The 12,870-nt window shown below is 46.2% G+C and overlaps 2 protein-coding genes across 3 annotated transcripts; both read right to left on the bottom strand.

The window, feature by feature from the left end:
* Positions 1-46: 46 nt before the first annotated feature.
* Positions 47-8,951, bottom strand: cc2d1b (coiled-coil and C2 domain containing 1B). 2 transcript variants are annotated; one of them, XM_057057154.1, is made up of 25 exons: positions 8,472-8,951; positions 8,253-8,391; positions 7,767-7,870; positions 7,399-7,500; positions 6,880-7,032; positions 6,427-6,709; positions 6,238-6,350; positions 5,701-5,779; positions 5,455-5,532; positions 5,039-5,172; positions 4,630-4,702; positions 4,423-4,544; positions 4,234-4,351; positions 3,871-4,043; positions 3,683-3,808; positions 3,396-3,454; positions 3,157-3,273; positions 2,636-2,709; positions 2,507-2,565; positions 2,375-2,426; positions 1,974-2,073; positions 1,778-1,868; positions 1,564-1,686; positions 1,447-1,486; positions 47-1,362 (listed from the first exon to the last, which is right to left on the bottom strand). In XM_057057154.1, exons 1-24 carry the CDS (start codon positions 8,529-8,531, stop codon positions 1,475-1,477), a joined length of 2,544 nt encoding a protein of 847 aa, XP_056913134.1. In that variant the 5' UTR covers positions 8,532-8,951; the 3' UTR covers positions 47-1,362; positions 1,447-1,474. The 2 variants fall into 2 exon arrangements, with proteins under 2 accessions (XP_056913134.1, XP_056913135.1); XM_057057155.1 differs by having other exon boundaries at positions 2,375-2,420.
* A 704-nt stretch (positions 8,952-9,655) lies between these two features.
* si:dkey-222f8.3 (Poly(U)-specific endoribonuclease-C-like) lies at positions 9,656-12,862 on the bottom strand. Its single transcript, XM_057057170.1, has 7 exons — positions 12,595-12,862; positions 11,705-11,804; positions 11,381-11,492; positions 11,193-11,314; positions 10,737-10,849; positions 10,356-10,509; positions 9,656-10,268 (listed from the first exon to the last, which is right to left on the bottom strand). The coding sequence occupies exons 1-7, from the start codon at positions 12,603-12,605 to the stop codon at positions 10,008-10,010; spliced, it is 873 nt and encodes a 290-aa protein (XP_056913150.1). The 5' UTR covers positions 12,606-12,862; the 3' UTR covers positions 9,656-10,007.
* Between the last annotated feature and the right edge of the window lie 8 nt (positions 12,863-12,870).

The following is a 12,870-nucleotide window of genomic DNA, read 5'->3' as shown; positions in this document are numbered from 1 at the left end:
CGGGTGCTTAATTCTTAATGATTGATGGTGTAAAATTAAAAACACATTTTATGTAAGTTGCTTCTTTTATTTCAGAGAAAACCGAAGCGGTGAAACAAAGTTCAGCCTGAATCGTTTTTTCTATACATGCTCTAAGCATCGAATTATTGAACATTAAAAACTCAAAAAGAGGGAAATGTGACCAAAGATTGGCAACAAACTATTTGGCGGTAGTGTAAACACGTGAAATCTGCCCGTAAATGACTCTTGGTTCACACGTCAGCTATCAAATATTGTCGCCGGCGCACGGAACTCTGCTGGAAAGTTGACAAAAAGTGGCGACTGGAGCCCCACAACCGCAAACAAGTGTTTATCTGTTCCTGCTGACGTTCGGGGACGCCAAATTATTGCAAGAATAGTTCGAGCTGTGCTAAGCGACGCTGCTGCTGCAGCTGTTCGCCAGGGTGTGTTGAAGTTGAGAGAAAATGTGCTTCTGCAAAAGCTTTAAAGATCCAGTGTGTGAGCTCTGGTGCCACCTAGTGGTGAGCAAGGGTGAAGCGTCTGTCAGCACACGAAACAAAATGGTTTTCAAGAGTCTGACATTCATTTTAATCGAAATTAATGATTTTCTGTGTCCAGCCTGGGGTTGCTACGGAAACATGGCTCAACGCCCATCAAAGGGAGACCCGTATTATTACCGTGATAAATATTTCACTAGCAAGTGAACTCAAACGGTGACTCGTGAACTAAAAAACATGTTTACGTAAAATGGGAAAAGTGAAATTTGAAAGACAACCAGCTTAGCTGTCCAATACTAGCCTAAAAACTGGAATATCCGCTTGATAATCTGTCATAATTTATGTTAAATTGTTAAATCAAAGTCTTTATTTAACTGACCCTATGATCAGGAGGTGGATATGTATATATATGAACAGAAACAAGGAAACTACAATTCCGACATTTACAACTGTTAATAAGTGACATGTGCAGTTGTGAGACCAGAAATATATTAACAAAATGTACCCAAAACAGAAGCTGGTCTCACAGTAATGAACTAATTCTACCTTATTGACTGATTGCAGATCGTAGATGTTGCCGGCCGGTTGTGTCGGAGGTGCAGGATCTACAGCAATAGTGATTAACTTTGGTGTTAGTGCATAGATACCAGCGGGGCAGAGGGACGCCGACATGAACTCAGCAGGGTCGGCTTCACACTGGGCCCCTTCAGCATTTGCACGGCAGGCGAAGGGACGCGGCGCCAGCTGTAAACGTCCAGCTGTGGTTTGTCTCCTCCCGGTGGACGGCGGCGGGAAGGGCAGCCGGCGTGTCCCCCGGGAGGTGGAGGAGTACGTGTCAAAGACCTCGGGGACCGTCCTCCTCAAACTGCATGACAAGAAGACCTGCGGTTAAGACCTTAGTACACGTTTTCCTGTGTTTTATTTTCCTTTTTAAAAGTTTAAAGTTTACCTTAATGACAGAACCATTTGGGCAGCACCTAAACAAGAACCTTGGAGAGAAAAGAAAGACGATCAGAAGCCGGATGTGACCTGTTGAGACCCGGTTGAAGGAGCCTTTCAGGGGTACCTGCGCGTGACTGATCAGCAGCCAGCGCTCCGTGCTCGTCTGCATGTCCTGTCCGCTCAGAGGCTCCCGCAGACGCACCTTCACTTCGACGCGACCTCCCGTGGGCTTCCGGCCGTTCATCACCTGGAAAGAGGATCCAAATCTGCCGTTTCGTCACCGTTAAACACAGCGGGAATTCACCGAAATGGCGCCGCCTCCGACGCGTGCCCCTCACTTCTATGATCTCTCTGATTTCGCTCTGCGTCTCCAGTTTGTCCAGCTTCAGCACCGCCGTCCCGATGGGCTTGTCGCTCCGCAGGAAGCCTCTGGGGGCCCGGACAGAGACAATCCCAGAACAGTGTCAGGAAACTTGGGGCGCTTTTACGTAATTCACGTGAATCCCAAAGGCGTTCTCATCCTCCGCCACTCACCCCTTGTGCAGCAGCTCCAGTTTGAGGCCTCGGGACGACACCACCCTCCTGAACCCGCGGTGGTTCCGGTTGATTGACAGCGTGAAGCTCTGGTTATATTCTAGTGAAAAAGGAAAAAGAAGCAGGCCGAATGAACAACAACCTCCTGCTCAGCGTTATAAAGCAGAGGTGTCCGGATCCAGTCCTGGAGGGCCGAGGTCCACCCGGGATTTCCTTTCCTTGGTTAATACGCTTCCTGCCTGGTTGGAAAGAAAACCCGGCAGGGCGTGCGGCCCTCAAGGACTGGATCTGCACAGCCCAGATGAGACGTATGAAAACTTCCATTCAAACCTGCCTGTCAAAAATTCCTATCATTTCAAAAGGAAGAAGAAAGTGACACTTTTGTTCTGGGAATACTCCACCTGGACAGTTGGTGTTCTTGATGACGGACGTTTTGTGTTTCTGCGGCTGCTCCTGAAGGCAACGCGTCACAAATTAATGCAGCCGCGCGAATCCGGCTGCTGCGTTTGACAGGGAAATCTAAATTCTCTCACCGTGCTGGGATACGGGAAGTCGAACTTGACGTAGGCGTCCAGGTCGTTTGGCTGAACGCCTGAAGGAGGACGTTTATCATCAAGAGCGGCCTTAATTCAATCATCAGTAAAAAAGAGCTTTGGTTTTACCCGTCGGGGCAGGAAGATTCATCCCCTTGACGATAATTACAACCATGTCGGTGCTGCTCAGCTCAGGAAATATCCTAAACGGAAGAGACGACATGATTGATGGACGTCTGCCGCATGGCTGCTCACTTGTGTTCCGTCCACAGTAACTCGGCCTCACACGTCCCAAAACTTCCGCTTTATAACTTCAGTTACACGCGCCATCTCAAGAGCCGCTGCATATTTTATGGCTAAATGGAGCATTTTAATCAGATATTTAATCCTCAATGAATTTCTTTTAGCAGACAGTGAATAATGAAACAGTCACAGGCCACATACCTTCATTGTAATGGGACGTTTGCTGGACCACTGCTGGCTTTTAGCTTAGCGTCGTTAACACTTTACTTTAGACTTTGCTACATTATATAAATACCAGTTTTATCTTCGCAACATTTGAAATGCATCCCACCAATTAATAAGGACTATACTATAAGTAGTATGATTTTCTGTTTAGCAGACACATTAGTAAGAAAGTCTTTTGCTACCTGACAGTGTGGAACGATATCTCCTCAAAATGATGTTTGGGTGGAGGCAGACCCCTGGACTGGGCCAGTTTCAGGACCTCCAGACTCTTCTTACAACTCTCTGCCATCTTCTCAAACCTGCACAGGGGTGAGAGAGAGACAGAGGCGGAGAGAGAGAGAGAGAGAGAGAATTAAATAAACAGATAAATGCTAACGTTTACGCCGATGCTAGATGATGCTGACATTTCTTGCCCGCTTACTTGGTGGTTTCGGTGACGTTCCCGAGGTGAGTAAACTGTTCGGAGTGAGTCCTACATTTCTGAACGAGCAGAAGAACAAATGATTCCTTTTTTAAACTCTAAAGCTCGTCAGGTTTTCCGGCTACAGCCGACACTTCGAAGGGGATTTCTAAATATCAGTATTGGAGATTATACAAGTGCTGCAGCCCAACTCGTGCATGACAACGTCACGAATGTTGCAACATATGCTGAATAATGGAAAACTAAACGAGCTGAGGTCTGTCCTGAGCTGGACCGGAGAGGCGCACCTCGTACTGCTCTCCGAGGATCTTCATCAGCTGGGCGTAAACCTGCTGTGCTTTGTCCGACACCTGCACGTCGCTGTGATGCACCAGGATGAAGTCCTCGTCCTCGTCGCCGGGGGGGGACGGCACCTGCGGCCACAACACCGTCAGTCTGCCTCACGCTATAAAGAACACATTTCAGGCACGCTCACGCTGCTGATGTCCACGGCGCCGCCGCTGCGCACTCCTTCGATGATGGGGTCCAAAGTCTTGGCGGTGCGGAACAGAGCCTTGGCCTGCTCGATGTCGTTCTTCTGCTTGGCCTGCAGAGCTGCTTTCAGGTACTGCTTCTTCCTGCCCTCCAGGAATTCCAGCTGCTGCACAGCTGGAGGCCAAAGGAAGACAATTGAATACAACTTGTGAACAGGGGGGCAAATCCAGTCCTAGGTGAAGCGTTTGCCTCCTGGTGGGACAGAAATTCCGGACTGGATTTTGCTTTAATACCTCTGTGGGAGGTATTAAAGGGACAGATTTTAGTGGCAAAGGTGTCCGGAGATGTGTGTTTTGGGGCCGACCTGTTGGGGACAGCTCTCCTGGAGTCTGGTGAGGCGAAGGAGGAGGTTTCCTACTCTGACTGGCTCTGGAAACATCTAATGTGGGCTGCGTTGGCTCTTCTGGAACTGCAGCCTTAGACTAGAAATAGAAACACTTGAGATTATGCCCAGGTGGTGGAGGTGAGGGGGGCGTCCTGCTGTCGTACACACCTCCTCTTCATCATTTGGTTCCTCAGCTGTGTCAGCAGCTGTAAGTTTATCCACAGCCACCAAAGCAGCAACCAACGCCTGCTCAGCGCCCGTGCTCTTGTGGCCCGGGATCGGAGGGAACCCTGAAAGATAAAGTCGATTAGAGATGACAGATTTCAGCTAAATGCAGCTCGGAAGTGACAAGAACGCATGGATAAAGATTCCCACCGGGGGGGATCGGCAGCTCCTCGAAGTTGACCACTTTTCCCGCTTTGTGAGCTCGGATGGCGCTCTGGTATTGCTGCAGGGGGAGAGACTTTTATTTTCATAGGGGAGATCCAAGGATATCAGACTTTAAAGACACCAATCAGACCTGCACAGGCCCACAATAGTGAGAAACAGCTCATTTTTATTTTTGTCATTCTTCCTTAAAAAAGTCTTCCGGTTCTTCCGCTCCCCGTGTATCCTAATTTTGGATTATCCTTGTTTGTTTGTTTTTTTAAAAAGGTCACATGACACCCGAGAGCTCGAACCTCCTGGTGCTTCCTTTTCTTTCATTTTTGACCCCAAACTGTTGAAGGCCACTGTAAATAAAAGCTGTATAAATGTAAACACAGCATCACGGCTCCACAATCACCTTGGAAATGCGCTCGTGCATGCGGGCCTTGCGATCGTCTCCGTTGGCTTTGGCCTGATTTATCGCTTCTATGTACTTGGCGCGTCTCTGCTCCAGAGCTTCCAGCACATCGTTGGGAGAGGAAGCGGCCGGAGCTGAGGGACGGGGAGAGGGGGGGGAAGAGTCAGGCTGGTTCTACTGAATTCACATTTTGATCTACATGTTTTGTTCCATAACAGCTTCATTTCCCAGCTGAAGAGTTAAGCTGCTTCAGATTTGCCACATATTTCTCCCTCCAGGGCGACCACAGTTGTCAAGATTCCAAACATCTAATCCGGATCTCCAGGAAAATGTGTTACTCTCTCCGTCTCCTAAAATGTGAAAGAAGCGCCGCAACGCCGCTGCGAACACAGCAGCTTTGGGAACATGCAAATTACCTGATGCTTCTGGAACCGGTTGGGCGGCCTGCACACGCTGCCCAGAGGAAGACTGCGTCGGTGCCGCGGAGCCTCCTCCTGTACATCAGAACACCCACCAACACCATCCGGTGACCTTTTCCAACAGCGTTCCGCTCACTAATTCATTTACTGATTATTATTATTATATCAACGCTGCTCGGCAGCTGCTCCTTATGAAGGAAGAGTTCAGGAGGAAGGACACAAACAGCCGGCCGAGCTGCTTACCCTGACCGGGAAGAGGAGGAAGGTCGCCCGGACTAACATCTTCTCCTCTCTCCGCTGCCTGAATCGCTGCGTCCAGGATCTGCAGGGGGAAAAATAGAACCACGAATGATCAGAGACGCTCAAATCTGAATTTGTGTTTTAAACTGGGAGGCCGGACGTGATCAGAACCACGTTAACTTCGTTAGCCGTCTGAGCTCCAAAAGCTCGTCTGTTGGATCGACCCAGGCCCCATGAGCCCGACACCTGTCCGCTTCAACGCTTTATTTAGCACATTCTATCTGGAACGTCCAAAACAAACACTCCCACATATCAAAACTAGGTTCGTCACCATCTTCCAGCACCTTCAGTGGTGTTGGAACCCAGTCCTGGGGGGCTGGCACCAGCACCCCAGGAGGAACCGTCTTCTGCCTGGGAGGACAGAAAACCCGGCTGGATCTCGGCCCTCCAGGACTGGGTTTCACCACCCTGCTCTCGATGGAAAAACGAAAGCGAATAAAACTACAAAACCTTCAGGTCAGTTGAGCGTGTCGTACATACTTTGCTGGTCCTCAGGTAGAGGCGTGCTTGTTCCAGATCGCCCTGCTTCTTGGCCTTCAGCGCCGCCATCTTGTATTCCTTCTGTGTCTCCAAAAGCACCGTCTTCTTTGCAACTGTGTAAAAAAATAAATAAAAAGGAATCGTAAATTTTTAGCACCATCAATCATTAAAAACGTTCCTATTACAAACCGGCTGTTGGAGGCTGGTCGGGAAGTTCTCCCGTCATCTCCTCGGGAGACGGAGCGGTGCTCGGAGTGGCCTCGGCGGAGGACGACGACTGTTCTTCCCTCGAGGCGTCCGGTCCTGGAGGACTGGAATCAGGAAGGGGACGTGAGGGGACCGGGGGAGCTGGTCGCTGAGGAACAGCGGAGCCAGAGTTGGCGCTGTGGGCTCCCGTGGCAACGGGAGGCGGGATCTCTGCTTCATTCACCGGCCGTCCTTTTTTCGCAGCCGTCAGCATCGTTTGCAGAGTCTGACGAGCCAAGAGAAAAGAATTCCCGTTTGAAATGTCATCTGCCGTCCAGGAATTAGAAATCATGAGCAAAGCGGATGTAAAACTGCAAAAGAATTTCAGGATTTCTCCTCCGAATTTCGATGTGAAGGTGAAAAAGAGCCCCGTTGACGGACAGCGGTGCGGCTTACCTTCAGTCCTCGCTCGTATCTTCGAGCTTTTGACGCCTCCCCTGCAGTTTTGGAGTTTTGGATGGCTATTTTGTACAAAGATATCCTCTCCTCCAGGGTGTGTTGAAGGCTCCCAGGAGCTGCCGAGGAGGTTTTCATGTCCTGCTGCTTCGCCTGAGTAACAAACATGTAATAACGTCATCAGTATTATCAAAAAACAGGTGTGATATCTGTGCCAGGTCATGCTTAAAGGTCAGTGAGAACTCTGACCTCTCTATATGATGTATAGTGTGACATCAAACCTATACTGAAAATACTCATCTGTTATTTCTTGTACGCAATAAATCATTTCAGATTATCATACATGTGTTTTAAGGGTTGTTTTCTTTTTTCTTTTACACAAACTTAATATACCTATTTTATCTACTTTCAAAAAGAGCAAAGACGTGATTGGCCCTTCATTCTATGGGCGACAGCTTTCTCGACAATGACGCAAGTGTCGGTTACAGGTGGTGCCACGGATGACGGTGTTGGCTGCACCTGTGATGGTGGCGACTCTGCTGTGTCAGCAGGTGACGGGGAGGAAACAGGCACAGCAGCAGCATCGGCTTCACCCATACCAACCACTTCCTGTAGCTCAGCCTGATTGGAGTCACACAAAAGACAGATTGCAGATTTTGACTATATCAGATGGGTATTCTGAGGGCAAAGCAACAAATTTATCTGAAACAGAAGAACAAAATGTATTTGAAGTAAACATGTTCTTTAACTAGAACGCCTTCTCGGGTATTTTAAGATTATAGGTGTTATGTTACAGAACTTCAGCACATTCCTGTCCTTGTTGCAGCTAAACGCACACTTGCTTACAGACATGGGTTTAAAAAGCAGTTGATATCTGGGGCGAATACCAGTAAATCCTGATCCTCCTCAACGTTTCCATCTTCTTCGTCCTCATCTATGTCTCTCAAGCACTCGTCAGCCATCTTTGCTATGTCTTCCATCGGCAGCGGACCTGAAACAGAGGCAGGAGTTCACATGTGAGGGAGTGAATGCGCGTTTTGTTAAAAATAACAATGCGGACATTGGTGGCAAAATTGCTTTTCCAATTGAACCATTAAACAAAACTTTCTTCCAGGCTGTAAAGGCATTTTCCCTGGCTGGTTTGCATTTCCTTCATCATTTCTAGAAGCATCAACGGTGGCTTATAGATCAAAACGGTAACTGTGCATCTTAAAGAACATGCATACGTTAATGACTGGTATTTACTGCTTATAGAGCCAATGTAAGAATAAGATATCAAATTTACACACATGCAGACACCTCAATCAGCCTGTAAACCCCATACATCACAGAATTAGCGAGGTCTACCCTCAAAAGAAAACGAGTGCACTAACTTTTCCCCTTTGGCTTCACTCTTCCTCCAGCACCAGCTGCATTTCCAGTAAGAGCCGCCAGTTCTGCCTCCAGGTCCGGATCGTCCAGATTACCCTCCGTCATCACCTGCTCGGGGTCCAGTTCCAGGAAAAGCCCCATCTGGAACCAGGAAGTAGAATGTGAAATATCGCTACCAAAAGAAAGTGAGCAGCAGTATTTAGTCGTGCCGGCACCGTGACCTGCTTGGCTGCAGCTGCGCCCTGGCCCTTGGGCTGTGCTGCTCTCCTCCTCCCAAACATGTTGCGACTGTTGTTGCGGGTTGTCAATATCAGCCCAAACACGGCGCTGCGGTCGCCTGAAGAAGGCAAACACACAAAAAGCACCCCTCAGAAGCGGCGTTTGCGTCGCGCACTGTCATCCGTCCGGGTGGAGATAGTTAAAATCATGTGAGCGACAGTCAGGTGGCTCCTCAACAGACAGCGAGAAACGTTAGCCGCGAGCTAGCTGCTAGCTAGGCACGTCCGTTCCAGCCCCTGGAACTTGAAATGTTTGTTGATACGCGTAGATACAACCGTCACCGCCGAGGTTATCGACTCCTACGACTTTCACGTCACTTTGACGGCGTGTAGGCGGCTTCGGCTCCTTGTTCACCACTACATCTGTTACTTTCCACAGGAGCTGCGTCTCACTGACGCGGTCGCGCTGGAGGCTGCTGCGTCTTTAAGGGGGCGTGGCTCAACGAGTCGAATTTCCTGGCGCTTTGAGTTTTGCTGCCTTCACGGCACCCCGGAAAAAAGCCACATGTTTATATGGGAATATTTGTTGTTGCTTGTCTCAGAAAAGCAATTTAACAACGGACAGGAGCACCTTTTGATGCAACCTCTTCACATACAAGATGCAATTTTAATAATTTATGTTTCGATTGTTTTATATTTTTATATGCCTTTTAATAAAAATGATATTATAGCCACTCGTTCGATACATTATATATTAAAGGTAAGCATTAGTTTCATGGCTGAATAACTTTATACAGACTAATATTTGAATATTCGACGAATAGTGTCTTTGCTATTCTTGTGAATGACTTTGCGAGCCAGCTTAGAATCTATCATCCCAATTCAAAACATTGGTTTATTAATAAAAATTCTATAGATTTTGGGTCATGATGTCTCAATGCCATTGTAAATGAAACAGGTGATGTTTTCTTTCCTTGTTCTTCCTGAGAAAACACAAGGCAAAGGTAAACTAAACCAGCTAAAACATTTTTGGATACATTTACACCTTTGGTATTTGACCTTAAAACATCACACTTTGCAGTATGTGGAGCCATGTTCTCTCTGCCCCATTAAAGTTCATTAATAATTAAATTAATCCATCTGCGTGTCACCCTGATTCCCCACGTATAACAGCAGAACGTAAGAGCTTGCTGTGCAGAAATGTTATACTTTTATTTGTCGAGTGTGAAGGATAAAACAAATTAGCCAAAGTAAGTGAGTTCGAGTGTGGAAGACTGAATGACAACAAAGAAAGTAAGAAAACATACAGGTGCTTTTAAACCAGTTACATAATTTGTCTTCCCATAATAATATTCAGATTATTGAAAAGACAAAACAACAATACATATTCCATCTATGATATTGTTGCAGATCAGAAGCTTTAGGCTCCAGACTTTTCTCATTATAGATTGTCTAATTACGACATTTAGTGCAAGCCTGTTCCAGAACTCTGGGTTATGGTTACAGGAACGTAAACATCCGTCATGACATGACAATTCTCTACAAATCTCTGTTGTTGCTGCTGAGCAGTTTGGGGAAGGAGGTGCCGATGGACCGCCCGTGCCGGTAGACGACCAGCTCCAGCACGTACTCGTGTATTTTGACCACCACGGATGTCATCTTCTCAGTCGACATGAAGAAGATGATGGTGAAAAGAGCCACCTCAAACTCAGGACTCACGCCGATGAAGGAGCCACCGATGGGCTTCACCAAGCCCTTCCAGCTGAACTGTAAGTTCAGGACGTGGTCGTCTTCATCCGGCTATGAAACATCCACGAAAAAGAGGATCATTAACAAGCCGATTAATGTATTTGCCCTTAAGTACTAAACGTTTTTGGACTATCTTACTGTGTCTTTGTTGTCTCTTGCTTTGTAGCCTTTGTAATCAACATGGTTGTGCTTCTCCTGCAGATAGAACTGGATCCAGTTGTGAAGGCCCATGACCTCCTGGCCATTCTTGGTTTCTCCCACAAACACGTGTTCAAATCCACAGGAATCCTCCCTGTCGTTTAAATAAACCACATCAATACGTGCTGCAAATAATAATTAAAATAAGCAACTCCTTACATTTATATGGAGGTGAATTAAAGTGTGTAGTGTTAATGTACTTACATGTATTCACTCAAACCTACAGTCTGACAGTGTTAATTTAATAATTTGGGTTACTGGTTATAACCAGGAAGCTGCTGCTTGCTGATTAAACCCTTGGTGAGCCTGCTAACCACTCACCCTCCACTCCTGTCCCTGTGGTACAGGCGGAACCAGATGTCATACAGCTGTTTCTTGAACTGCAGAGGGTCTGACGACGCCTGTCCCTTTCTGACCAGATACTTGTGAGCAACCTACCAGGAAACAGAACACAGCTGGATCAGAAGTCTAAACAGTCGTAAACACTTAGATCTGATGGGCAGAGGGTTTATTCCCCTCAATTTTTGGTCTTATTTTGCTTTTCCATTCATAACACAACATTAAAATGATACTTTTGTAGTAATTATTAGATTCACTGAAGTCATAGACAGTGAAACTATAGTGTTTTTCTTAATAAAAGGGAAACAAGGGGAATTTACATGCTCTTCTCTGCCTCCAAAAACAGCCAAAGTGGGCTGGCTGAATACAATAAATCCCCCCTTTCTTAAATTAAAAACATTTTTCATCTCAATGTAAATGTCTCCTCTCTTACTGCACCTTCATCACATCGGTCTTCATGAGGGAATCAATGAAGAGCCGGTTCTCCTGAAGCTCCTCTGAAGTGACCGTCTCTGACACTCCAGTGGACATCTCATAGTTGTCCAACAGGTTAATGAAGTCTGAGGGAGAGAGATGCTTGTCAAAAATGCACGTGGTTTGATGAGAAGACAAAAAAAGAGACTTACGTGCATATGTCTCAATGCTCTTGAGTTTGTCTTCATTAACATAGGTGAAGAGCGGGGCCCTGGCCCTGTCTCTGGCCCAGTTGCTGCCCTGGGCCACATAACCTGCCTTCCCCTTAATCAAAAAAAACCAAAAATAGCATTTTACTGGTTATACTGGTCAATCCTTGCACAATCTACACAGGTCTTGATTCTGTATTTGAAGCATTAATAAGTCAATTTAAATATAATGTCCTAATCAAATAACTGAGGCAGGGCGTCTCCTCTTATTTGCCTGGAGCTTTGTGAATTTGCATCAGGATTTTTGGGTTGGGTTTTATGTCTGACCTGAAGAGAAATGATGTAATCAGTCCCTGGCTTGAGACGGTTTGTGTCCAAACTCCAAAGCTGGTTCAAGATCTCAGTGAGCTCCTTGCTGGTCTGTTGACTGTCCGAAAGAACCGAAAACAAAGAGTCAGTACAGCAATAGTTGCCACAGCAGAGTGTGTGTGTGTGTGTGTGTGGGGGGGGGGGGGGTGTTACTGTCAGACCTGATCATTGGAAGGTAAATCAGTCAAGGACAGAGCTTTTGGTAAATAAGTCATGGGACATTTTCATCAGATTGTGACTCATAATATAAATAATAATGTCATCCTCAGAGTTAACAAGTTACCTCTGAGCCTGGTAAAATGTTTATTTGTTAAGGATGTTTATCACATGCACATAGAAATTAAGTCTTTGCACAACGAAAGAAATGGCCAAGTATGTTTCCTGTTTTGCATCTGCTTGTTTCTATCATCATAGTTTCCACAGCAAACAGATGTTTTCAACATTGGCCAAAGGAGAAGACACCAGTAACAGGAAGTCCTAAACTTCGTTAGGAAAAAGTTATGAATGTCACAAGATGCTGCTTTCTTTTCATCCATACTGTAATTTAAGATGTCCACACCTTTGTTGTCAAACATTAGAGTACGCATTCATTGCAAGCACTGCTGAGCTGAAAGTAACCTCATAAAATACAACTTTGCATCAACATCTGAACACAAGAACGCAGGAAAGCATCAAATTACTGTCGGTCTAGCGTAATCCTCAAAACGTGGAGTTTAAAGTGGCTTAATGCATCCATATATCTTACAAAATGCACATTTGCTCATTTCACAATGCAATTCCGATCAACTCCGTTCTCTTTTCTTCCCACCAGCTAAATTTTACTTCCTAAAATTTACTATTTGACTTACCTTTTCGCCATTTTTGTGAATGAGGATCCAACTTCTCTTCTTGAAAACGACGCTGATCGAGGACAGTTATTTTTTTGAGGTTTCAGAGAAGAAACCCAATCAGGAGAGTTTCCGCCTCCATGTTCATCAGCGGGGCGGGTCCGGTCTGGATCCGGCCGGCCGCTGCTCTTCGAATACAGCAGCTGCAACTGGAATAATATATATATAATGACATATATAATACATATTACATAATACTGAACTCCTGTAAGTTCGGTGATGAGGAATCTATAAAGC

Source organism: Takifugu flavidus, chromosome 15, assembly GCF_003711565.1.
Source record: "Takifugu flavidus isolate HTHZ2018 chromosome 15, ASM371156v2, whole genome shotgun sequence".
Classification (NCBI taxonomy): Eukaryota; Metazoa; Chordata; class Actinopteri; order Tetraodontiformes; family Tetraodontidae; genus Takifugu; species Takifugu flavidus.
The sequence above is the reverse complement of the archived record's forward strand: the minus strand, read 5'-3'. Positions and strand labels throughout refer to the sequence as shown.

Coding starts and splice junctions, on each gene's coding strand:
- cc2d1b (XM_057057154.1), bottom strand. CDS start 8,531: ATGTTTGGGAGGAGGAGAGCAGCACAGCCCAAGGGCCAGGGCGCAGCT. Junction 6,351..6,426: donor CGACCAGCCTCCAACAGCCG/GTTTGTAATAGG, acceptor TTTTTTACACAG/TTGCAAAGAAGACGGTGCTT. Junction 1,687..1,777: donor AAATCAGAGAGATCATAGAA/GTGAGGGGCACG, acceptor TCCTCTTTCCAG/GTGATGAACGGCCGGAAGCC.
- si:dkey-222f8.3 (XM_057057170.1), bottom strand. Junction 10,510..10,736: donor CACAGGGACAGGAGTGGAGG/GTGAGTGGTTAG, acceptor TTTAAACGACAG/GGAGGATTCCTGTGGATTTG. Junction 10,269..10,355: donor CAAGAGACAACAAAGACACA/GTAAGATAGTCC, acceptor GATGTTTCATAG/CCGGATGAAGACGACCACGT.